The sequence below is a fragment of the Anabrus simplex genome, chromosome 11, assembly GCF_040414725.1.
Source record: "Anabrus simplex isolate iqAnaSimp1 chromosome 11, ASM4041472v1, whole genome shotgun sequence".
Taxonomy (NCBI): domain Eukaryota; kingdom Metazoa; phylum Arthropoda; class Insecta; order Orthoptera; family Tettigoniidae; genus Anabrus; species Anabrus simplex.
In genome coordinates, this window is record NC_090275.1 from 21260769 (window position 1) to 21287802 (window position 27034).

At 41.6% G+C, this 27034-nt stretch overlaps 1 protein-coding gene across 1 annotated transcript; it reads right to left on the minus strand.

Moving 5' to 3' along the window:
• Positions 1-205: 205 nt before the first annotated feature.
• On the minus strand, positions 206-27034 carry LOC136883344 (uncharacterized). The gene is made up of 7 exons (XM_067155593.2): positions 26945-27034; positions 18037-18100; positions 12304-12353; positions 12182-12217; positions 7719-7839; positions 4175-4242; positions 206-288 (listed from the first exon to the last, which is right to left on the minus strand). The coding sequence occupies exons 1-7, from the start codon at positions 26996-26998 to the stop codon at positions 274-276; spliced, it is 408 nt and encodes a 135-aa protein (XP_067011694.2). The 5' UTR covers positions 26999-27034; the 3' UTR covers positions 206-273.

Genomic DNA, 27034 nt, shown 5'->3' on the forward strand with positions numbered 1-27034 from the left:
TTCCTAACAACCAAATTAGTTTGCATTCTCACCTATTACTTCTAAAAAAAAAACTCCGGAGTCTAATAATTACCTATCCGTGCCGCTGGTGATCAGCCAGATAAGTTATGTACTTCGTAATAAAGAACTGTAACAATACAAAACAACCATTTCACCCGAAGGTGGAAAGTGGGATTCAGGTTATAAATGTTTAAAAAACCATTCATTAAATGTACAGTTTCTTTTATTCATACATATACTTCTTCGGATCCATTTTCTTCATCCTCAAGCGAATTATATGTTCAAATACTGAAAAGTAAAAGGGAAATCTTATTAGTTTTAACATTTTTGGCAACAAATTACGAGGTCAGTTCATTAAATATATAAATCATTTTGGCTACGGTGTTCATACAAACCTAACTCAAATACGGTGCTGTGAAAATCGATAATTAATGTAAAAATACAGAAGACAACATCACCACACACATAAAATACCTTGGTAAATCAATATAATAAACTTTGTCTAAGAAAGGAAATCACAAAAATGAAAGACACCGTGAGACCACGAAACATCGAACCACCGCCTTCTCACCTAGTTTACGAATACATTTTTAACCACCGTTAAATATATAGTGACCGGGCGAGTTGGCCGTGCGCGTAGAGGCGCGTGGCTGTGAGCTTGCATCCGGGAGATAGTAGGTTTGAATCCCACTATCGGCAGCCCTGAAGATGGTTTTCCGTGGTTTCCCATTTTCACACCAGGCAAATGCTGGGGCTGTACCTTAATTAAGGCCACGGCCGCTTCCTTCCAACTCCTAGGCCTTTCCTATTCCATCGTCGCCATAAGACCTATCTGTGTCGGTGCGACGTAAAGCCCCTAGCAAAAAAAAAAAAATATATATATAGTGCGAGTCTCTCGTCTCAGTGAGGTGACTCGGGCGATGATAAGGGTCCAGTATACTGCTGTTGTTTGTTAATTACAGTTCGAATTTGGAGGAGAACGCACATCGTGTTGCGTTGGCTCTAGCAAGTGAAACAGGTCTCTTCAACTTTGGCTACTGCGGGAGCTAGCAGCACTACTGTGACGTTGTTTCTCCTCCGGCCCAGAGTAGACCATGTTACACGAAGCGCACTTGTGAACAATCTGTCCGCAGATTGCTGTACACACCCACTATTCACACTTACGTATGTTATGACCGACGGTTGCTCTAGCGTCATCCGATGCAGGCCTGTCTTGGTAGCATACACTTTTATTAATGAATTGGACTATGCATCCTGGGTTTGTTATTTTCATCATCATCATCATCATCATCATCATCATCATCATCATCATCATCATCTCCCCTCCCTTCCACCTCCCCCATCAAATCATCTCATAGCTTCTAGCCAGAGAGGGGAGATTCACTCTGTGCAGTGCATTTTGAAAGGGAAATGTTGATACTTTTCTAACAGGTCGTTTGATGGTAGGTATAGTACACGCATGTACATAAATGATGTCCCGATATAAACAAAGCACCTCCTCTCTTAACGCATTGTTGCAGGTAGACAGCCCGCTACAAGTCTGTTGTTATTGAAATGTATAGAATGTGGATGTATAGAAGTGTACACACTGTCACTACCCGTTTACTCGCTTCCCCTCCTTTTCAGTAATGGAGTGTCCTTCAACACTATCCCCCGTCACTCCCTCCTCTCCTTTTCAGTATTGGAGTGGCCTTCAACACTACCCCTACCCCCTACAGCCCTCTCCTTTTCAGTATTGGAGTGGCTTTCATCAATATCCCTCTTCACTCACTTCCCTCTTTTTCAGTGCTGGAGTAGCCTTCAACAGTTCCCCTACACTCCCCCCCCCCCTCCTTTCAGTATTTGAGTAGCTTCAACATTACCCCGTTCACTCCCTCCCATCCTTTTCATTACTGGTCTGGCCTTCAACGCTTCCCCTACACTCCCTCACCTCCTTTTCATTACTGGAGTGGCCTTCAACACTTCTACTACACCCCCCCCTTTTCAGTACTGGAGTGTCCTTAAACACTTCCCGTACACTCCCTCCCCTCGTTTTAATACTGGAGTGTCCTTCAACACTTCCCCTACACTCCCTTCCCTCCTTTTCAGTACTGGAGTAGCTTTCAACACTTCCCCTACACTTCCTCCCCTCCATTTCAGTATTTGCGTGGGTTCGACATTACCCAGTTCACTCTCTTCCACCCTTTTCAGTATTGGAGTGGCCTTCAACACTTCCTCTACACTCCCTTCCCTCCTTTTCAGTACTGGAGTAGCTTTCAACACTTCTCCTACACTCCCTCCCCTCCTTTCCAGTGTTGGAGTGAGGCAGTGTTGTTTGTTTACATTGGGACACCATTTCTATGCATGCGTGTACAAAACCTAACTAATATCACAAAGCTCTATTGTTCTACTATTAAAAGAAGCGTTGTGACTGCTAGCGCTGGAGGGTGGCGCTAGTGGAGTGCCGTTGTTTAGACTCCAAGTGAAAAGCCGGCTGTTCTCCGTGGCAACCATACTCCTACTCCCTTCTGTCCAGCCAGGCAGGCCGAAGATATTCATTCTGTTGGGAGCTACTCACTACCATCCACATCTGAGAGCTTTCACACTGCCACAGCCATAAACGACACTGAGACTTCGGTGGAAGCTAATTTTTTCCTGTTCCAAAATACAAAAGCAAAAGAAAAACCTGCATCTGTCAAGAAATAACCACTGCCAAGATTTTGGTAACAGCAATATTAAAATAACTGTTATGCAGCTTGTGTTTTTTAGTAAGGTAAACACTGAAATTAATGCGGGAATGTGGGATTAAAAATCATGAAGACTGGTTAGAAGTATACTTGTCCCTAGACAACAAAAGCAGTATAATACAGGTCACGATCTAACAACAAAGAAATCTACGTACTTGTGGAGAATATAGCACACACGCCACGCGGGAAAAGACTATCTTGTTTTCCTGACATATCAAATTAAAATCAATTTATTTGCAAATGAGGTGTCTACTTCGGTTTTCAAATGATACACAAAACATTATTATCAACCACTAAATTTTAAATACAAAAGAAATTTTCCTAAAATACAGTACTATACAATTCACACTAACACGCAGCTCATCCTTATGATTTAAAAAAATTCTACTTACACATACTTACGCATATACATTCCGCACTGTACTTCACCCCTACAGAAAGTCTCCTACTTCGACTGTTCAATCTTCATAGACAAGGGAATGGAATTAACTTATTCAGAAAAGTTATTTACATGCAATAACCTGCAAAGGCCGAATTCCCTCTAAACTTTATTTTCTCTGTTGCTGGTTATTCTTTTCAGGGAATATCTGTACAAATCTTGGAAAGGATCAAACACTTCCCCTGGTAAACTTTTCCACTCCTTCACGCCCTTCGCAATGTATGAAAATTTACCCCAATCGTTTCTGCTGAAATCCAGCCTAATTTTATTCTTGTGATCAGTCCTGCCGATTTAATTATTTTTCAACTGAAGCCTTTCACGGATTTCCACCCCATGCTTCCTCACCTCCCAAACAATAAACAATGAATAATGACAGACTGAGAACACACATTTTAATTAAAGTACAGCCAGCATGGTTTGCACTGATATTAAGCGACCTCAAATAAGCAAGCACTTCCATTAAGGATATGCCAACGGCCGTAGCCGTGGTGAAACACCGGATCCCGTGAGATCTCCGAAGTTAGGCAACATTGGGCATGGTGAGGAGTTGGATGGGTTGCCACGCGCTGTTGGTGGGGGGTAAGGGAATGGAGGAGCGGAAAGGAACTGACCACCCTAGCGTACGTAAACTCCGGCTCAGGAACACCTCTGCGGTGGTTCGGACCTGCCTTCGGGCAGAATAACCCTTACTTCTATTAAGGATACACATAATAGGAAGTTGTTTAGGGACAAAATTCAAAAAGTGATCTTAAGGATAAACAAGAAAGGAACAAAAAGCGACCACATAACATAGAACAGCTCCGGAAGCAGTGTTCAGAACGGGTGGAGCCAATGTGGGGGGAGAGGAAGGTGGAATATAACAAGAATTGAAGTTTTGATTTAACGTCCTCTATAAAAGTGCTGTTCGATTAAATAAAAATAAATGTAAAAATAGTTATAAGTAATTTTTGGCATTAGTGGGGAAGACCCCACCTTACACACCTGTTGCATACTGTAAAGGTCACTGTACCTGTTTTGAATTTTCGTAGAGGCAGGCTCGCAGTTCCTCAGCCGTGTCGCAGAGTTCGGTCGGTTTAACTGCAAATCAGTTCAGAAATAGGGTTGTATAAGTTACAGGAGAAGACTGTTGAGTTTTCTGCAGTAATAGATTGGAATGCAAACTAATTTGATTGTTGGGAAGTTTCATCTAGGCCGTTCTTCCGTTATGTAGCAAACGTAACATACATTCTAAGGGTTCTGATGGGCCGTACCCCTACCGTTTATGCAAGGCTCATAACATAACCGTTGTGTAGGGTAGACTATACTTGTTACCCGCTTCAGTAAGTTTGCACTCTAACCTGTTACTGCCTAAAACTTCGAGCTCTAGACTTATAATATACACAGTCAGCTCACAACGAGGTGCAACACTCCGATTTCGGTCAAAGTTTACATGTGGGTTGCACATTCCAAAAGTGAAAATCCGATGTCCCCAGCTAAACGTTGACATTGGTGAAACGCCGAGCAGTAGTTAATGATTGAGGTAAGGTCGAAAGGGACGACTCATAGTTGTACACTTGTGTCTTGGTTCGTTTTAACTTCGCACACTCCTCTGTTTCCTGATTGTCCATATTTCTCAATATAATGAATACGGCTCCGATAATTATGCGCTTACCTTTTTACCTGTTCTTAAAAAGTTAAAAATATGTGATTATTTCAAAATATGTTCCTAAATTTGTACTATAATTATACACCGCCAGTTACTGGAAATTACAGTTCAAACTTCCAGCTACTTGAATAAACCAGTCACCGGCCGAGTTGGCCGTGCGGTTAGAAGCGCGCAACTGTGAGCTCGCATCCGGGAGATAGTGGGTTCGAACCCCACTGTCAGCAGCCCTGAAGATGGTTTTCCGTGGTTTCCCATTTTCACACCAGGCAAATGCTGGGGCTGTACCTTAATTGAGGCCACGGCCGTTTCCTTCCCATTCCCCGGCCTTTCCTGTCCTATCGTCGCCATAAGACCTATCTGTGTCGGTGCGACGTAAAACAAATGGCAAAAAAAACCAGTACACCACACAGATGTTCCGTCAGAAGTACTTCCCGTTCAAACAGGCTAACGCTTGATGCGGTTCAGTCAGTCAGTCAGTCAGTCAGTCAGTCAGTCAGTCATCTGCATTTAGGGCTGTCGCTCACGTGACAGATTCCGTATCAGTTGTATACCTTGCTTTTTCTTAAACATTTTGAAAGAACTTGAAAATTTATCGAACATTTCCCGTCATAATTTATTCCAATCCTATTAACGAATATTTGCTCCTGTAACGGTTCAAATCCCGTTACAAGATGATATCTGTATTTTGATTATTTTATTATTTTATCTGTATTATTATTATTATTATTATTATTATTATTATTATTATTATTATTATTATTATGTCAGTATTATTATTATTATTATTATTATTTTATCTGTGATATTATTACTATTATTGTAATTATCAGTCTTATTCAATTCTATTTTGCAATGCCTGTTGCTTGCAAGATTGTACTTAGATGTATGCATATATACGTATGTGTAGAATAACATTAAATACCTGTACAGTGAGAGTTTAGATGTATCAGATGTTGGATGTGACGTCGTTATATTGCTATACCACTGGCGATTCTGCCAAGTCATTGCTACGCCATGGCTACGTCATCGTATTTAGTTAGCACTGAGATCACTTTCTTTGAGAAACCCAACGAGCCGGCGGCGGTTTCACAACTGTATGTAATATCTGTCGCGTAGTATGTCATTGTTATTTCTGGAGATTACGTAGCTGTGTCAACCAACGTCTATAAAAGGTGGGTGCATATTGTAGCGTCAGTCATTAGTTATACGGATGCAGTACAGTGAAGAAGTCTACTAGATCAAGAGGCCTTAGTTGGTCAGTGAACGAGTGTGAACGAGAGATGGTGAAGACTCAGTGAGCCATTAATTATTGGTCATTGAGAGAGTGAGACCAAATGGTTGGTCCGTCACTTAGTGGAAGATACGGACGCAATGGCTTACCATGAAGTCAGAGAGGGCAACCCTGGACCTACCAAGAGGTAATACCATATTGACTTACAAAGAAGTCAGATGATATGGAGAAGAAGCAGTCACAAGGATGTATCACCAAGTTAGGCGTGACACATCTACAGTAAACACGAGATCAAAGGAATACGTCGTAATTACACTAAAAGTGTTGAAGGTACAGTCAAGTGAATCAGTGAGGGAAATATTTCGTATAAATTGTTAAATGTCCGGTCAAGAAGAATTCAAACTCATGCCTAGTTTCTTTCAGTTGCAATGTCATAATTTCATATTCTCATCTGTTTTATCTCAACAAGACTCACTATTTTTTTGATATATTATTTAAAGAATATATATTGTTCTATCAAACGAATTCATAGTTTTATTTCAATGAAAGTAAAATATCTTAACCTCAAAATTAATGGGGAAACCGCACGCCAATCTCCTTTTCCCAGAATTTATATGGTATGTTGTCAAAAGTAAGCTTATTAACCCACACCCTAGAGATAGTCACGAGTCTCATTCTATTATTGCTGCACTGAGTGGCAGCTGGCGCCCTTCAAATAACGTATGTGTAAGCAAGCAGGTAACAAGTAAGTGTGAGTACAAGGTCCGACGAGTGTGTATTTTATTTAATGAATGTTAATTTTCAGATTTTCCATGTTAAATGCAGATATTCAGATTTTTCAAGTTAAATGCAGTTTTATATGTTTGTAAAATTGTCAGCGAGTTAGGAAACTGACACTCCCAATCTGTCACCTTGAATTCTAAGTTGATCTTCATATTTTGATCCTTCCTACTTTTAAAATGGTCGAAGGAATGATGTGAAACCCAGGAATGAATACTACTCTCCCCGCGGCTTGTCCAGCCATGATGGTTGCTTCAAATAATATTCGGTATCAGTTTCTTGACTGAGAGTCGTGTCCCATAGTTGAAACGATAAATAATAAACTAGTTAATGAAGGCACGTCTTTTGCTGTATATAGACTCACCTACGAATAAGCCTCTATTAATAATTAATGCTTATTGATGTTTATAGCTTCATTACTCGGACCAAGAATTACTCTTTGGCACAGCTATACGTGAAAATATTAAGTGAATGAAATGAATATGGGGTAAATATTGTGCCTTATTTTTTTAAAGAATATATCTCGCTGCTAGATCAAGAACCATAACTGCTGCTAGCATTTCCTCCATGTTAAAACAGAGTGCTATTAAACCTTGTCAAATGTTTTCAAATCTTATCAAAACTTCAGTAATGTTGAACATTCTTTGACAAGATTTGACTGTTTTCTCGTTAAATATTTATTGGAAAGAAAACTTTGATGGTGTATAACAGACATAAGACATACAATCTGGACAATAACATTTCAAACTCATATAGTCTTGATACTTAATTTCGACAATGCTATCACGCGGAATGTATTTTACCACGAAACAGCCCTATTTGATCTCTTCCTCTAATATTATGGCCAATTTACATAAAACAGTGAACACAACCATTGCAAGAGATATATCAACTCACCTTCCTCACTACATTTCTCTATCGCCTCTTTGATCCCCTTCTGAGTATCAGACGGTTGTCTTCTTCCCATCTGCTCAGTCAATTCTGCTGCATTTTTCCCTGTTGGTTTACCATCTTCCATCTGTTCAGAAATTGTAATAAATTTGTTAGTTACAAAATATGGGACACAGTGAATAAAGCTGAAGTGAGAATAGGTCAGGTTTCTTCGTTGCGCCTTAGAAGGTCGTTATGTGGTAATATTGTGGGAGAAATATTGACCCGCAGCACATGTTATGAAGATAATGTTGTGGGAGAAATACTGACCAGAACAACACATGAAGATAATGTTTTGGGAGAAATACTGACCCGCCGCACATGTGATGAAGATAATGTTGTGGGAGAAATACTGGCCCGCAGAACAACACATGAAGATAATGTTTTGGGAGAAATTCTGACCCGCCGCACTTGTGATGAAGATAATGTTGTGGGAGAAATACTGGCCCGCAGAACAACACATGAAGATAATGTTTTGGGAGAAATTCTGACCCGCCGCACTTGTGATGAAGATAATGTTGTGGGAGGAATACTGACTCGCAGTACATGTCATGAAGGTAATGTTATTGGAGAAATGCTGACCCGCGGCACAAGTCATGAAGGTAATGTTGTGGGAGAAATGCTGACCCGCGGCACATGTCATGAAGGTAATGTTGTGGGAGAAAGACTGACCGGCAGCACATGTCATGAAGGTAATGTTGAGGGAGGAATACTGACCCACGGCACATGTCATGAAGGTAATGTTGTGGGAGAAAGACTGACCCGCAGCACATGTCATGAAGGTAATGTGGGAGAAATACTGACCTGCAGCACATGTCATGAAGATAATGTTGAGGGAGGAATACTAACCCGCAGCACATGTCATGAAGGTAATGTTATGGGAGAAATGCTGACCCGCGGCACATGTCTTGAAGGTAATGTTGTGGGAGAAAGACTGACCCGCAGCACATGTCATGAAGGTAATGTTGCGGGAGAAATACTGACCCGCGGCACATGTCATGAAGATAATGTGGGAGAAATACTGACCTGCAGCACATGTCATGAAGGTAATGTTGTGGGAGAAATGCTGACCCGCGGCACATGTCATGAAGGTAATGTGGGAGAAATGCTGACCCGCACCACATGTCATGAAGGTAATGTTGTGGGAGAAATACTGGCCCGCAGCACATGTCATGAGGATAATGTGGGAGAAATACTGGCCCGCAGCACATGTCATGAAGATAATGTTGTGGGAGAAATACTGGCCCGCAGCACATGTCATGAAGAAAATGTGGGAGAAATACTGACCCGCAGCACATGTCATGAAGGTAATGTGGGAGAAATGCTGACCCGCAGCACATGTCATGAAACTAACGTGGGAGAAATACTGACCCGCAGCACATGTCATGAAGGTAATGTTGTGGGAGAAATACTGACCCGCGGCATATGTCATGAAGATAATGTGGGAGAAATACTGGCCCGTAGCACATGTCATGAAGATAATGTTGTGGGAGAAATACTGGCCCGCAGCACATGTCATGAAGAAAATGTGGGAGAAATACTGGCCCGCAGCACATGTCATGAAGAAAATGTGGGAGAAATACTGACCCGCAGCACATGTCATGAAGGTAATGTGGGAGAAATGCTGACCCGCAGCACATGTCATGAAGGTAATGTTGTGGGAGAAATACTGACCCGCGGCACATGTCATGAAGATAATGTGGGAGAAATACTGACCCGCAGCACATGTCATGAAGATAATATGGGAGAAATGCTAACCCGCGGCACATGTCATGAAGGTAATGTGGGAGAAATGCTGACCCGCAGCACGTGTCATGAAGGTAATGTTGTGGGAGAAATACTGGCCCGCGGCACATGTCATGAGGATAATGTGGGAGAAATGCTGACCCGCAGCACATGTCATGAAGATAATGTGGGAGAAATACTGGCCCGCAGCACATGCCATGAAGGTAATGTGTGGGAGAAATGCTGACCCGCGGCACATGTCATGAGGATAATGTGGGAGAAATACTGGCCCGCAGCACATGTCATGAAGATAATGTGGGAGAAATACTGGCCCGCAGCACATGCCATGAAGGTAATGTGTGGGAGAAATGCTGACCCGCGGCACGTGTCATGAGGATAATGTGGGATAAATACTGGCCCGCAGCACATCTCATGGAGATAATGTTGTGGGAGAAATACTGACCCGCAACACATGCCATGAAGATAATGTGGGAGAAATAGTGACCCGCAGCGCATGTCATGAAGATAATGTTGTGGGAGAAGTAGTGACCCGCAGCGCATGTCATGAAGAGCGAGAATTATTCTTTGAATTTAATCCCACAATATTGACACTTACGTCCAAAATTGTAAGCCGAAATATTTCAGATAGCGGCTTTCGCAGGTGCAGCGACGATATATAAGAAGACCTCGGGTTTTTAGGCAGTAACAAGTTAGAATGCAAACTGATTGGCTAGTAGGAAGTATCGTCCAGCCCGCTCTTCCTTAATCTACTGAGGGTAACATAAATTCTAGGGGTTCTCATGGGCAGTTTCACCATTGATTTTCTCGCTTCAGTAAGTTTACATTCTAAGTTAGTGCCTAAATATCCGGGCTCTTTTTATAACTTAAGACTTGTACGTTAGAGTCTGTTACACTCACAAGGAGACTTTACCTATGTTCCCCTACAGATGTGATATTCTATCTCTTCTTCGCCGAATCGTTCTCCTCCCACCAACTCGATTCACTGCCTCTTCATTTGTGACTCGGTGTACCCATTTCACCTTCAGCATTCTTCTAGAACATCACATTTCAAAAGCTTCTATTTTCACTCCGTCTGGGCTAGTTATCGTCTATGTTTCACTTTCATACAGTACCTTACTCCAGACGAAAGTTTTCAACAACCTCTAATTCCCATATCAATGTTTGAAGTGACCAAATTTCTTTTCTCAGTGAAGGCCTTCCTTGCCTGTGCTAGTTTGCATTTTATGTCCTCTTTCTGCCTACATTATTTCATTTTCTAATCGAATATTTCCTGCATCAAGTCACTTCGACTCCACTCCATTACATTTTTTTAAAAATTGTGAATTGACCTTTTAGGATCACGCTATAATTTCATTTTTTCTGTGTCTGAAGTTTCTTCTTCATATGGCAGCTATGACGTTTCTTCTGTTCATTCGTCCAGGCTCTTCTTGTCTTTGCAGTCCTTTCAACTTAAAACCCTTCCAAAGTCTGAATCACGATCCGAAATATTTTCGTGTCTAACATCTGAACTTCCTGGACGTTGGACTTCTCCAGATTTTTGCGAACTTCCTTAATCCATGTTGTCGTTGTCCTCTTGTTCCACAGGTAGTCGAATCACTTTTTGGTTAGTCTGGTTTTGTCCATTCTGTACACATGTGCAAGAAATGATAACCTCCTCTTTTGCACGGTCTCTGAAATTTTCTCCCCATTTTTGTAGACTTCACTGTTGTTCCGAAGTTTCCAGCCGGTTTCAGTCTGGATTGGGCCCACGATTTTCCGTAGTATTCTTCTTTCTATGATCTCCTGCTTCTCCAACTTGTAGTTCATCGACAGGCATTCGCTGGCATACAGGCATTCTGTTTTTTACTACAGTGTTGTAATGCCTTATTTTGGCATTCCATAAGATGCATTTCTTGTTGTAGGTGTTTTTAGTTAGTCTATGAACTTTCTCTATTTTTGAGATGCGATCATATACAGCAGCTTTCTCTAGTCCGTTCTCTCATATTTCACTTTTATTTATTTATTTATTTATTTATTTATTTATTTATTTATTTATTTATTTATTTATTTATTTATTATTTCCATCCCGTACTCCTTCTCCAAAACTGTGACCATCCCATTCAAAAATTTCTCCAGATCTTCTGCAGACTCCGATAAAAAGAATTAATTACAATTTGCTTGCGTCGCACTGGCACAGACAGGTCTTTTGGTGACGGTGGGTTGGAAAATGGTTAGGAGTGAGAAGGAAGCAACTGTGACCTCAATTAAGATACATCCCAAATATTTTCGTGGTATGAAAATGGAAAACCACGCATAACCATCGTCAGGGCTGCCAACATTCGGGTTTCGAGCCCATACTCTCTCGAATGTCCCGAATGCAAGCTGAGATAAAATATCATGTCAGTTCTCAGAGTTTTGATTTACTCTTTTGGATTATGATTCCTTTTTAAAATTACTCTTTGATTTCCTTTACCGCTTGTTCTGTATTAACATCGAAAAGGAAAGGGCACAAACTGTAGCCTTGCCTCACTCTTTTCTGGATAACTGCTCCTTTTTGCACAGCCGTCGGTTCTTAGTTCTGCAAGCTGACTGTTGTGTAGGTTGTAGATAATCCTCCTTTCTCGGTGTATGATCCCCATCACCTTCACAATCTCAGATAGAAGAATGAGCTAATAAATAGAAGAAGAAAAAGTCTGTTTACTTACGAGACCTGTTACGTTGAAGATGCAGGCAACGAGACACTGCAACATAGGCAAAGGAAAGAAAATCAACTGGAGAACAAATTCGCATTAAAACGAATGGAATATTACATGATAGGATGAATTACCTTCTCTTCCCGTGTGGACGAGCCGTTGATCGTCATCCGTTCGTAGTCTCCTAAAAAAATGATGAAAACAATTACACGAAGACTACGCTTCCACGTAATGCACTCTTCTTCCACGCTCCCTTCATATTTTCCACTTTAACAAACCCCAAGGCACTGCATCCCAAGAGATCTTGGCTCAGCCCGAAGTCCTGGAGATCACCGGGTTATGCGTGGTCAGAGTGACGACCTATTTCGGCCATTATTCTTGGCCTTCTGGACCTGTGCTCCTTTCTCACCGTCAGATAGCTCATCATCCACTAACCAGCACTCAGATCCTAGTAAACGTCTATGACCTGGCCTGGAATCGAACCCGACATCCTTACCACCCCTCGACCTCTGAGCCGGCTTACCACTTCAACCTCCGTGAAAATTATACTAACACTTAATTCCAAAATATTTATGCTGCTTTTCATGGCCCAAGTGCAATAAACGCACATTTAATGTGTTATTATTGTGTAATTGGCTTTACCTTCCACTACCAGTAAATCTACCGACGCGAAGGCTGACGTATTTGAGCACCTTCATTAATTATAAGCTATAAATATAATTTTTGTTCCGTATTGAAGTGCAGTTATAAGAAATAGATTGACAGGAGGGTCCACCAGTACACCTTGAAATATCGCCGGACTGAGCCAGGATCGAACCTGCCAAGTTGGGGTGAGAAGACCAGCGCTATACAGTCCGAGCTTCTCAGCCCGGCTAAGGTAGCATTTGATGTTTTCATGTTGAAAACATTTCTTGGCAGACAAATGGGTTCTCATACTACGAAATACGTAAAATTAAGCAATTTCCTCAATCGCGCCTAAAGTTGAAGGTCTAAGGGGCCCAAAAAGGTTTTAAATTGCGAGTCTTGGATAGCTCTATCAAACAAAAAAATAGAAAATTATTTCCGGCTTGAATGCAGTTCAGGAAAATCAGCCTAAAATCGCTTATTTCTTTACTCCTCTTCTTTTTGACTCGAATCCTAGCCAAATTATCGTATTTACATAATTCTTTCTGTAGGGTGTTCCTTGCTTCAATACCCTTAGGTATTGTTATTTCTAAATGTAAACACCGAATGTAGTTATAAGGGCTTAAATGAAACTCTGCATTGACTCATATTAGCGTTCGTAGTGGTAGAAAAAAGGCAAACTGCCAGTCTAATCTACCGGATAACGATGATTAAGAAAACGATTGTAGTTTTTACGCATAAATTCTCATTATTACATTTTATTTACCTAAACTTCGTAGCTCATATCCCTAGGATGTTTTCAACATTGAGTTGCTTGCCTGTGGATTTTTATCTGCAAAGGGGTAGCTACTGACATTGGCTGACACATACTCGAATGTACTGTCTTCGTTCGGCTTGTGCGCTGGTAAAGGCTACCTTCTCTGATCAATGAAAAATTGCTCACTTTGCTGGCTGATGAGTGTTGGGATATACCTGAACTCTGGTTTTCTGTATTTTATACAGTTTATTCTAATTACCTGGGCTATTTAACACATTCGCCACGCATTGAATATTGACCAATCCACTTTACAGTTCTTGTCAGTTTCAACCAATCACGGACGACTCTCACTTATCTAAATGAGATAATCGCACCTGATAGGTTATTGAAGGTGATTCCCAATTCTTTCGAATTTGTAGCCCAACGCGTAGTAACTTATAGCAGTTGAGGCTTTCACGGCCGGCGCTACAAATCATGTCAGTGTTTTCTGTGCTTGTAGGCCGTGGTCCACGAGCATGTGATGGTCCCGACATTTCACCGAAGACTGCGTTCAGCATTGTCAAGTGTTCCGACTGACTTCGATAGCAGCGAAGCTCACAGTGGAATGAAGTGGTGTTATAATTCCACCTCATTACATAGTGCAGGCTACGGTAAACTGCTCGTCTATTGGTCGGCCATGCTGGGGAGGATGATGGCTGATTACCTGTTCTTCGGCCAATGGTTGAAGCATTGAGGAGCCCGATGTACATCGACCTGCCTTGCCGGAGACAGGCAACTGATAACTTGCTCTGTTCTGCCTCGGCCATCGTGTCCTTCAGGATTTAATGCTTTCAGGACTGGAAACTAGGCTTTGTTCACCCGTTCGGATTCCTCCTTACGGTTAAAGCTGTTGGTGTGCTTCAGAACTTCAATGGCTTCTCTCTGTATCCGGGCGTGATAAGACACAGTGGTTGACAGTACTTTGGTGTCTCTGTACTGTATGTCATGGCCTGCCGAGTGTTCAGCGACTGATTATCTATCTGCTTGTCCCAGCCGGCTATTTCTGTTGTGCTCCTTCAGTCGTGTGGCTATGCTGCGTTTTGTAGTGCCTTTGTACACGTGGCCGCAGCTGCACGGGATCTTGTAGACACTTGCTGTGGAGAAAGGATGGCGCTTATCTTTGGCAGACTTAAATATATCCTAGATTTTCTTCGTTGGCCTATATATGGTTTTAACCTCGCGAGATTCCAGTAGCCTTCCTATTATGTCAGTTGTTTTCCCAATATACGGCAGAAAGGCTTTAGCTGCCGGCCGCACCTCTTCTTTCTCACTTATTGTCGGACGTCTGCGATGGAGTGCTCGCTGGATATCTTTATGGCTGTACCCTTTAGCGAGTAGGGCCATATTGTGATGCTTGAGTTCTTCGTTTAAGTGCTGAGGTTGACAAATTTTCCTAGCACGGTCGGCTAACGTCTTAATCACTCCACACTCTTGTCGCGGATGGTAGTTGGACGTTTTCTAAAGGTAGAGGTCTTTGTGGGTCGGCTTGTAGTACACTGTGTGGCCCAAGTTTGAATCGGCAGTCTCCATTACCAAAACATCGAGGAAAGGGAGTTTTACTTCGTTTTCTGTCTCCGTAGTGAACTGAATATTGGTGTTAATGCTATTCAGATGTTGTAGAAACAGCTGTAGTTGTTTCTTTCCGTGGCTCCAGAGCACAAAGGCGTCATCTACGAAACGCAGCCACACCTTAGGTTTCAGTGGTGAGGTCTCGAGTGCTGTTTGTTCGAACTTTTCCATAAAGAAATTTGCGTTCACCGGACTCAGAGGACTACCCATGGTGACACCGACGATTGGTTCGTAGAAATTGCCATTCCACAGGAAATAGCTTGTTGTGAGGCAATGGTTGAACAAGTTGGTAATGTCCTCGAGAAAAAATCTGCGCGATGTGGTCCAGGGCCTCACCAACAGCTTCAACCGTAAGGAGGAATCTGAACGGGTAAATAAAACCTGGTTTCCAGTCCTGAAAGCCTTAAATCCTGAAGGACACGATGGCCGAGGCAGAACAGAAAGAGCAGCGGGTGATCAGTTGCCTGTTTCCGCCAAAGCAGGTCGATTTACATCGGGCTCCTTAATGCTTCAACCGTTGGCCGAAAAACAGTCAATCAGCGACTGCCCCTCCCCCACACAGCATGACGGACCAATAGGCGAGCAGCGTACCGTAGCCTGGACTATATACTGAGGTGGAATTAACCACTTCATTCCATTGAGAGCTTCGCTGCTATCGAAGTCAGTCGAAACTGTTGAGAATGCCGAGCGCAGTCTTCGGTGAAACGTCGGGACAATCACTTGCTCCTGGACCACGGCCTACATGCCCGGAAAACATTGATACCGACACGTAGTGAATAAATCAAATATGGCAGCAATTAAAAAGAGGTTTGCAGGAGCCACGTTATCCCATTGGTGTACAATACATTCACTTAAATAAAATACCTATGTTATTTTCATTGTATTAATATTGTTTTTTAAACATTTCATTCAAGTAATACAGAAGGTCGTTCGGCTTCTCTGGTGACGAGTTTGAAGGCCGTTGGTGGCGCTAGGGGCTGATGGTTCACGTCAGTACTGATAACGTGTGTGTAGAGTTTCGTAACATTAGCTGCAATGATGCCGAAGTGGATTGATCCAGGGCTACATAACAGGCCTTTCCGATGCTAAATATAGCTATTTTGCAATTGAAGTAATGTGCAAGGAGCGTGATTTTAAAATAACGGGATCAGTGCTGTATTGAATGAAAAAGGCAAAGGCAGTGTGGGTTTAATTCCAGAGGGGGAAAACAAGCAAATCGACGACCAGCCACGAGCCGTACACCAGAAGTGGTGAAAGAAATGAAGGCTCTTGTCTCAGATGGTAACCCTGACCCTCAAAGGACTATCGCAAGTAAATTGGGAATGTCTGTTTCAACAGTTAACACTATAATCAATAACGACCTGCAATTAGAAGAGCGGCATAAGCGGCGAGTTTGCAAGCTGTTGTCTCGTCACATTTCGCAACATTGCACTAACGCTAGAAAGCTGTGTAAGGGCTATCTGGCAGGAGACTGATGGAAAAATGTGATGTCATGAAGAAGCATATGTGTATCATAATGACTGTATCAAACCCAGCTCGATTTACTACTGACCTAGAGACAAAACAATAGCAAAATAAAACAAGAATTTCAGGAAAGTTTTCCAAGGGGTTGCATGATCATCGCTGGATATTGCTACAATGGCCAGTTAACCATTCGCCGTGTCGCTAATAATGTGAAGGTGAACTCCACATACTATCAGCAAGAGTTTTTAATACCCATTTACAACACAGATATCCCAACACTGTATGGGAGGGCGAAATATCAGCTATGGGTACATCGAGAGGAAGTATCCAGCCACACTTCTCGTTCGAATCGTCTGTTCTTAGAGAGAATGGAGATGGAAACTGGAATCCGTGCAAATCATTTCACTGACATTCCGATGAAGGCACCCAGTGGGTCACTCATGGACTTCTGTGCATTTGGACTCCTAAAAAGGGCCTTAGGAAACAGACGTCCACGCACTATCGATGGCCTCTGAAAAGCCTGTCAGGAGGAGTGGGAGAAGATAGACATGGCAGCTCTGAAAAAAAGTCTGCTGCAATGGAAATCTTCAGTGGGGTAATCACATAAATGGGATTGTAAATAAAGGGTACAGATCTCTGCACATGGTTATGAGGGTGTTTAGGGGTTGTAGTAAGGATGTAAAGGAGAGTGCATATAAGTCTCTGGTAAGACCCCAACTAGAGTATGGTTCCAGTGTATAGGACCCTCACCAGGATTACCTGATTCAAGAACTGGAAAAAATCCAAAGAAAAGCAGCTCGATTTGTTCTGGGTGATTTCCGACAAAAGAGTAGCGTTACAAAAATGTTGCAATGTTTGGGCTGGGAAGAATTGAGAGAAAGAAGAAGAGCTGCTCGACTATCTTAAGTGGTATGTTCCGAGCTGTCAGCGGAGAGATGGCGTGGAATGACATTAGTAGAAGAATAAGTTTGAATGGCGTTTATAAAAGTAGGAAAGATCACAATATGAAGATAAAGTTGAATTCAAGAGGACAAACTGGGGCAAATATTCATTTATAGGAAGGGGAGTTAGGGATTGGAATAACTTACCAAGGGAGATGTTCAATAAATTTCCAATTTCTTTGAAATCATTTAGGAAAAGGCTAGGAAAGCAACAGATAGGGAATCTGCCACCTGGACGACTACCCTAAATGCAGATCAGTATTGATTGATTGATTGTCGGGCTATAGCTATAAATTCTGGTTTTCCAATTGAGCAGGATCGTTGGTGGAGACACCTAAGCTAATTTACCTTTCAAACATCATCCCCAGAGATCTCGAAAGGCCTTCTGTAGTCTTACCAAATGCATCTTCATCTTGTTGTGAAAATGTCATACTTACTCGTTATGTTACCTTTGATAACATCGATATACTTACGGTTAGTTAAATTTAGGCCCACTGTACAATTAGCCAGTGCCTTGGAATCAATTTCAGAATTGACCTGCAATAGGAGGAAATTATATACAGTACATTCAGTCGTATAGAACAGGATAATGCAAACATCGATAGGGATATCAGTAATCGGATAAACAAGGAATGGTTGAAGTGGCGAGTAGGTACAGGAGTTCTGTGTAATAAGAAAGGCAAAGTTTTGAAAGGGATTATTCGTCAGACCCGTTTTCCGAGGTCTGAATCTGGGGCGTCTCGTTTTAAGGATCACGCGAGTAAGTGGACACACTGATATTCCCAAAACGTTTGAAATTTACATGATATTGTATGATAAGAACAAGATTTTTGTACGTTGAGAACGTATTTACGAAGATCTAAGTGCCGTCCGTTCCCATTTTAATCACGCACCACGCCAACCAATCACAACCCTATTTTGAACTACAAACTTCGGCGTATTGAATAGCTAGTGCTTGAAGGGGAATGCTGCGGGTGTGGCGAATATGATCACAGTTTACTGTGTGGTCACGGCACTGCCTGCTCGATATGCATACGGTGGCTGCTTCATGTCGAGCAGGCAGTGGATTACAGATCTCTGTCCCGCTTCCAATGCCTTCTCTAAAAGTTATTTTCAAATCCCAAAGATGGCAGCACGTATCGCATAGTCCGTGGCGGTGTTTAATTCACCAACCGCATGGCACTGTTGATGACAGTCGCACATGTTACATAAAATTGCTTAATGAACCAAAGAGGCGACACAATATCAGCTCCTGTTAATGTATTGACCGACTGAGGAGCAACTTAGGCCTATCTAGTATCAGCTCTGTATGACCACCCAAAGTTTGTAAGCACGCGAAGCCACTGTTCTGAACGCTGGGAAACAAAGAGAACGGATGAATGAGGATGTGAACATGACTCTGTGGAGTTACCAGGCTAAACAACATTAGAAATGACGCCATCCGAAAATCTGTGAGAGAAACGCCGATCTCAGAGAATTTGAAAGAACTTGTTTTTAATGGTGATTTAGTCACCTTCAACGACGACGAGACCAATATGTGGTTCATTGATTGGAGAGGATTGTAGGAGAAGGCAAACCTACCCTAGAGTAACTCAAAACAAGGTGGAGGGCTTGTGTAAGGAAATGCCTGGACAACATCAGTGCTGACGTAAAAAGAGTTCATAATCAAACTACTGGAGGAAAAGGACCAACAAAACGGATTCCACCTGAGTAGGAAAAGGGGAAGATGTATTCAGTGTATATTTAATTGAAAAGTCCATCCACCTAGGAAGCATAAAAGAAAGGTCAGAGAATGCAATGGGGTACTTCTGGAAAACATCAAGGGATGACAGGAAATTTTATAAGATGGTCCAAAGAGCGAAAAATATAAATTGACAAACAAGACAGAATATAACAACGAGAGAAAACTTGTAGAATTCGTAAATTAAGTATAAATACGATAATAAGTACCTATGTTAACTAAAAGTTAAATGAGAAGCATAATTTGGAGTCCAGTATATAAGAATAAAGCTACATGTAAGAAAATTAAGTGCATTTTATGTAATAATGAGTCAGGATCAGATTTTCAGTATGCGCCAGGTAACTGAAAAATGCTACGAGGAGAACAGAAAGTTATGTTTCTCTTTCGTAGATCTAGAGAAGGCATATTATGACAGAGTACCGAGGGAAAAGATGTTCGCCATACTGGGGGACTATGGGATTCAGGGTAGATTATTAAAACCAATCAAAGGCATTTATGTTGACAATTGGACTGCAGTGAGAATTTATGGTAGAATGTGAGTTCTTGGTTCAAGGGGTTAGACAAGGTTGTAATCTTCTACCTTTGTTTTTCATAGTTTACATGGATAAACTGCTGAAAGGTATATAGGGGCACGGAGGGCTTCAGTTAGATGAAAATGTAGTGAGCAGTCTGGCCTATGCTGACGACTTGGTCTTGATGACACATTGTGCTGGTGAGCCTAGAGTCAGATATCTTGGAACTTGAAAATAGGTGCAATGAGTATGATATGGAAATTAGCCTCTCGAAGACTAAAGTTATGTCATTAGGGAAGACACATAATTGAATGAAGGTGCAGAAAAGCTAATGCAGTGAGCTCACAGTTGCGATCAGCAGAATTCTCTAAGAAAGAAATCAGCTCCCGGACGAAACTATCTTCACACCGTTCTGCTTTCAAACCAACTTTGCTGTACGGGAGGGAAATCTGGTTAGACTGAAAATATCTTTCTCGTAGGTTAGAAGTAACAGACATGAATGTAGCGAGAATGGTCGCTGGTAGAAAGAGGTGAGAATCATGGCAGGAGAGTACTCGGAATGAGAAGATAAAGGCTACAGTAAGTTAGGAATGAACTCGATGGATGAAACTGTACGCATAAACCGGCTTCGGTTCTGGGGACATGTTAGGCGAATGGAGAAGTATAGGTTACCTAGGAGAATAATGTACTCGGTCATGGAGGATAAGACAAGTAGAGGATGACCAAGACGACGACGATTAGGCTCAGTTTCGAATGATTTAAAAATCACTGGTATGGAATTGAACGATGATACAGAACTACAGTGCACAGTCGAAGTCGGTAATAAGAACACGGAAGGGATCGCCAATCAAAAGTCGTTATAACCGATAGTCGCAGTAATCGGGTTTTTTGTTCTTGCTAAAAATGTTTTAGGCTAAAAACGTACATGGTTAATTAACATAATTAAGTTGAAACTTCAAAAACATAAGTGTAATAAGTACCGTGTTTACAGTAAAGTATTCTTGGAGTGGGACTGCGAGAAATTGAATTGGTCGGGACATTATTTGTTGTTTGCTGCCTAAACCATTTAAGTTAAGATTCTTTAGTACCTTTCTACTCGGACGTTTTGTCCCGCTTGAATCTTAAATAATTTTCTTCGAAAAGAGACGGTTTTCTCTTTGTCCTTCAAAATTGTAGAAATCATTTGGTGTCATACGCCCAATTCCTTCGCGATGCCGACATTTGTTTTCCCCATTAAATCGCCATGTAATATGTGACATTTTTCAGTATTAAACACTTTTCTTTTACGATATCGTCACAGGAATCTTGCCCTGACTATTTAATAGAAAGACTTATTTGAAATCTACAATAATAAGCGTTACATTGTTGTCCGCAATCTCCAAATACGTGAGAAATAAAAAGCCAACACTGGACGCTACGGCCGATACATTTCTCCGAAGATGTGATAAAAATACGTCGCTTTATATGATATGTCGTTAGAAGCGACGTCGTACTAAGCGATTTTTTAAAATGCCATGTTTGTATAGGATTTAGACGAGACCGTTAGGTTTCGCCGTTATATAAAATACGCCGTTAAAAGCGATGTCACAATAAACAGTTTTGACTGTGATTAGAAATAGAGGGATGCGGAGGTGTTTGTTAAATTCACAGAGCCTGAACGCTCAAAGGCGCAGCAGTCTATAATGAAGATGTGTGTATAATGTGGTAGTGGCACACCTACTGAATGACTACAAAGAAACTAAGTTAAATCCGAGAAAGATATATTAGTAGGATAAAAAAAACGAAATGAAATAGCTTTTAGTGCCGGGAGTGTCCGAGGACAAGTTCGGCTCGCCAGGAGCAGGTCTTTTGACTTGACACCCGTAGGCGAGCTGCGCGTCGTGATGAGGATAAAATGATGATGAAGACGACACATACACCCGGCCCCAGTGCCAGCGAAATTTACCAATGATGGTTAAAATTCCAGATCCTGTCGGGAATCGAACTCGGGACCCCTGTAACCAAAGGCCAGTACGCTAACCATTTAGCCATGGATCCGGACATTGGTAGGAGAGAGATGTGTGAACTGAAACTGAATCGGAACTTTACACTCTTATTAAGCTAGTAAACAGAAAATGGATGAAGTCTGGGAGAACAGAAAAGCTGTGTAATATTATGTGGGAAAACTAATATAAGGAGAGTGAAAGCAGGTAAGATGCACGTACCTAGTGGTAAGGATATGCATGAGGAGGTATACCAGTCTCTACGACTTACTTAAGGTCTAGGAAAAACCTAAAAATATAGGTTTTATTAACATAAAAGTTAGATCCATGAGGGATTTATGAGATGTATATTGCATCCTTTTCACCGTATGGGTGCAGTATATATATATATTAATTATTTTGTAACATTGTGTTAGTTGGAATGTCTTCAGTGTTTTTCTGTTATGAACAACGAAGTGATTAAAGTATTCAGGCTGACGTTCGTTTGAAAAAAAATACTGTGGCGTAACGGTACATCGTATCGACAAGTTGATTGCTACAACAGTTCATTTAGTGGCCTACATATTTGACTTTAAGAAACATTTTCGTATTTCGGCTATTTTTACCATAGATTAAGGTGTTTCCATCTAGGGCAAATTTCGTACTTTTTGCACAAGCTGAGAAATTATTTCGCCAGCCTAGCAGACAGTTACAGTCTTAAAACTTAGCAGGCGTATGAATGATGAAACAATCTACAATTTTGATCCTTTGGCGTTTTGTCGTAGTTCCATCGGCTGCACTTTATGTTGGTTAAGGACTTAGATTAGGGTGCAATTTGAGTACATTTATCCCTTTCGTTTTGCCATACATATCTACATGGCAGCTACAATCATGCAATTTGGTTCACGTATGGGCAATGGACGTTTCAAGGAGCCTGCTGAATTTCACTATTATATCTGCCTTATAAGTGTGTCAAACAGTAAAGTACTGTAATGTATGCAAAATATACAATATTGACCAAAAATCGGAAAATGAAGCCCATCTAAGGTAGAAGGGATTGAGATATGACAAAAAGTCAATGGACCAAAGTTCTAGATCTCTTAATGCTAGCCGTCGAAATTGCTATCCTTTTTTGATACGAATTATCGTTTAGCCACAAAATACCTCGAAACGAAGGTCTAAACCGTCATTAAATCTGCCTCGATATTTCGATATTTTTCAAGGGAAAAATGCTGAGCATTCTAACTTTTTTCGTGTTTGTCCGTCGGTAACACGTCAAGAGCTATAATTTTGCCAAATTTCAATTTTCTAGAGCTCCTGAAACATTGACACCGCCGTTTTGATATTTTGGGGGGGGGGGCTAAAATTAAATTTATAAATGCTTTGGAATTTTCCATGGGTTACAGGCTAATAGCTACAATTTTGCGAAATTTCAAGTTTTAGCTCATCTGGAATTGGGTAAACTTCTATGTCAGTCAGTGAGTTAGCTATACGGCTTTATATAAACTCTAGATTATTTTGTATCGTTGTGTTAGTTGGAATATCTTCAGTGTTTTGTGTTATAAATAAGGAACTGATTAAGGTATTGAAGTTCGGTAGACGCTATGGTTTCAGCTCTTTCTTTAGCCTCAACATCAATTTTAGTGTTTCATTTCCCCGTATTACATTTCCGTGTCCTGGATCACGATTAAACTGTGTCCTTGCAGTATTGTGCTACAATTAATGCGAGAGGATATGAAAAAATCGGAAATATGTTATTATTGGTAAATGATGGCTGCTCTCGTTCCACTTGCACACCTTCAAAGAATTCTCTCTCGGGCACAATACAATAGTTCCACTGTTCAAAGCACTCCCGAAAGTCCTTCTACGCGAAGCTACGTAGGTAAGTCAATAAGGATCTGCAATTTTGCTCTAATTGCCTTTAGGTTGGCTCTATGGTGTTATATGCTTACCAGCCGCTAGATGGCACCATTGTGTTCGTCTGTGCTAGGGTTCAGCGTTATCAGATCAGTACAGCTTGCGCTGTAGCGATGTAAAGATGGCGCCCCACCCTCCGTTTGCACCAAGGAAGAGCAACGTTCTGTAATCCATTTTTTGTGCTCTGAGGATGTACCAGGAGTGGATATTCATAGAAGACTTTCAGCACAATACGGGGACAATGTTCTACCACAGCGATGTTTTTGCCAGTGGATTGAACAGTTCAAAAGGGGTCGCAGGCGTGAAGGGTGAGGGAAGATCCGAGCGTCCATCTGCAGCCAAAACTGATGCCAATATTGAACAAGTGCGTGATATGATCCTGAATAACAGATGAGTGACTGTTGGTGACGTGGCAAACCATACGCACATTAGCTCCGATGAACAGGTGAAGGAAGCGGTGCATACGTGGCTTGCTGCGCAACCAAAAAACTTTTTTTTTTGCAGAGGGCATCAGAAAGCTTGTGAAACGGTGGGCCATGTGATTTGAAAAGCAGGTGACGACGTTAAAATTAATATCAATAAAAAGTGTGTACTCTTTTTTTAATCAATCATAAAAATTGATTGTAGATACTTATTGACTTGCCTTCGTATATTGTTTAAATCGTGATTACTGTGAAAATAACGACCCCGTAGCTCCTTTGTTTTTTTGCCGTAAGAAATAGGTGGAACTCACTCGGCACTACATTCAGCGAATAAGGCGGCTGTGGCATCTCTTCAGTGCCCAATGCGGTGATTGTTTCTTGACTCTGCATGGTGCGATGAACAGGCGCATGCTCCTGATGAAGGATTCCTCCCGTTTGAGCAAGGGTTGGCCGTTCAGCAGCAGTTTCGGCGTAAGTATGTTTTACAACTGGGGGTCATCGGAAAATTTGTGTAACGTGACGCGACAAAATGTGTGATGGAAGTGTAACCATAGCAACCGTACAGGCTGTTATGTAAAGTATTGTTACCTAGCAACCGTACAGGCTGTTATGTAAAGTATTGTTACCTAGCAACCGTGCAGGTTGTGATGTAAAGTATTGTTACCTAGCAACCGTGCAGTCTATGGTGTAAAGTATTGTTACTAGCAACCGTACAGGCTGTGATGTATTGTTACCTAGCAACCGTGCAGGCTATGATGTAAAGTATTGTTACGTAGCAATCGTGCAGTCTATGGTGTAAAGTATTGTTACCTCTCAACCGTGCAGGCTGTGATGTAAAGTATTGTTACCTAGCAATCGTGCAGTCTATGGTGTAAAGTATTGTTACCTAGCAATCGTGCAGGCTGTGATGTAAAGTATTGTTACCTAGCAACCGTGCAGGCTGTGTCTTATGGCTGGTTGCCATCTGAAATTAGCAGGCATTGATGGATGGCCATGACCAGGAGACATATTTATGATCTTTCGATTTTCGCGCAGGGAAAAGTGGGTTTTTAAAAGAAAAAGTGGTTGTGTGCAATTCTATGTCAGTTGACAAGGCGTGTAGATAAATACTTTACATAAATTATGTTGCGGTTTTCATGTTAACGCAAGAAATCTTTATATGTAGTCATTTTATAAGTATGAAAATTCGATATAATACATTTATTAACATGGATACCTTTTTGTGCTGCGGGTCTATCTGGAACTAGGATAAGCAACTTAGAGTCGACAAGGAATCCGACACGGTATCTTGGCAACCAGTGTCCGTCATATGGATGAAAGAACGACGCCATTTTGTTGGACGGAAAGACATGTTTTTGGAAGGTGCTGATGTTGGGCTTGTTCGACCTATAGAGATAGGTTGTAAATGAAGCAATGGCGAATAATTTTCACGGGAAAATTAATTAAAATTCTGAACACTGCGGAAGGGAGAGACGTTTCTTTCTTTCTTTCTTTCTTTCTTTCTTTCTTTCTTTCTTTCTTTCTTAATCCGTTTACCTTCCCAGGTTGGTTTTCCACTTGGACTCAGTGAGGGATCCCATCTCTACCGTCTCAGGGGCACTGTTCTGGAGCGTGAGACTTTGGATCTGGAGGATACAGCTAGGGAAGAGGACCAATACCTCACCCAGACTGCCTCACGTGCTATGCTGAGCAGGGGTCTTGTGGGGGATGAGAAGATCGGAAAGAATAGACAAGGAAGAGGGAAGGAAGCGGCGGCAGCCTTAGGATAGGTACCATCCAAGAAGTGGGAAACTACGGAAAATCACTTCGAGGATGGCTGAGGTTGGAATGAAAACACCCAGGTGACCTCCCGAGGTTTAGTGGACCCCGTTCCAGCCTCCTTACCACTTTTTCAAATTTCGTGACAGAGTCGGGAATCGAACTCGGGCCTCTGGGGGTGGCAGCTAATGACCCTAATTACTACACCACATTTATTTATTTATTTATTTATTTATTTATTTATTTATTTATTTATTTATTTATTTATTTATTTATTTATTTATTTATTTATTTATTTATTTATGGGAAGTTTTTCTACCCTGCGGGTTGAGTGAAACGAACCATACATTGTCTGTAACCACTGTATGTCGTAAGAGGCTACTAAGAGGGGTACAACGAAAGAATGTGTACGGTCCCTCGTCTTCTAAGCCTGAAAATATAGCCATAATTCTGTGTTTTTCCGTGTAGCTGAAACATATATTTTCACCGCTTTTGTAGGGAAAATGAATCCATTTTTTACTCCATAATTTTAACTTTTAGCCCCTATGTACATATCGCGTATAACTCTTAGCCCGGATAATAAGAAATAAATGTGCTTTTTAGTCGCTAAAGAAGTACTGAAGCCCGTTTAATAGTTCCGATAATTCCTCTCCCGGCGCTACGCGTGTCTAGCGGCCTTGAGCCTACAAAAAGACCGGTGTTGAACTATCACAAACAAACAAACAAACAAACAAACAAACAAACAAACTCACTGAAAACTACTGCTTGTTTCCAGTCATTCGATCGAATCAGGAAAGGAATGAATGATTCCCCCATCTAGCGGAGATGATTGGAATTATGCCGGTTGGCAAAGCCTGTCGCACTCGTCAAGGACAATGATTAATGACTGACAGATGAAATGAAATGAAATGGTATTGTTGCTGGGGAATGAAAGATGACAGGGAAAATCGAAGTACCTGGGGAAAAACCTGTCCCGCCTTGTCCAGCACATGCTTCACATGGAGTGACCGGCGGTGAGAGGCCGGCGTGCTCCCTAAACAAATTCATTCATAAGGAAGAGCTGTACTCACCATGGTTAGCGCTAGAGCCGCCACGCAGACACTCACGATCAGTATAGTCCTCATGGTGAACTTGGTGTGGGCTGCTGATGTGACGTTGGC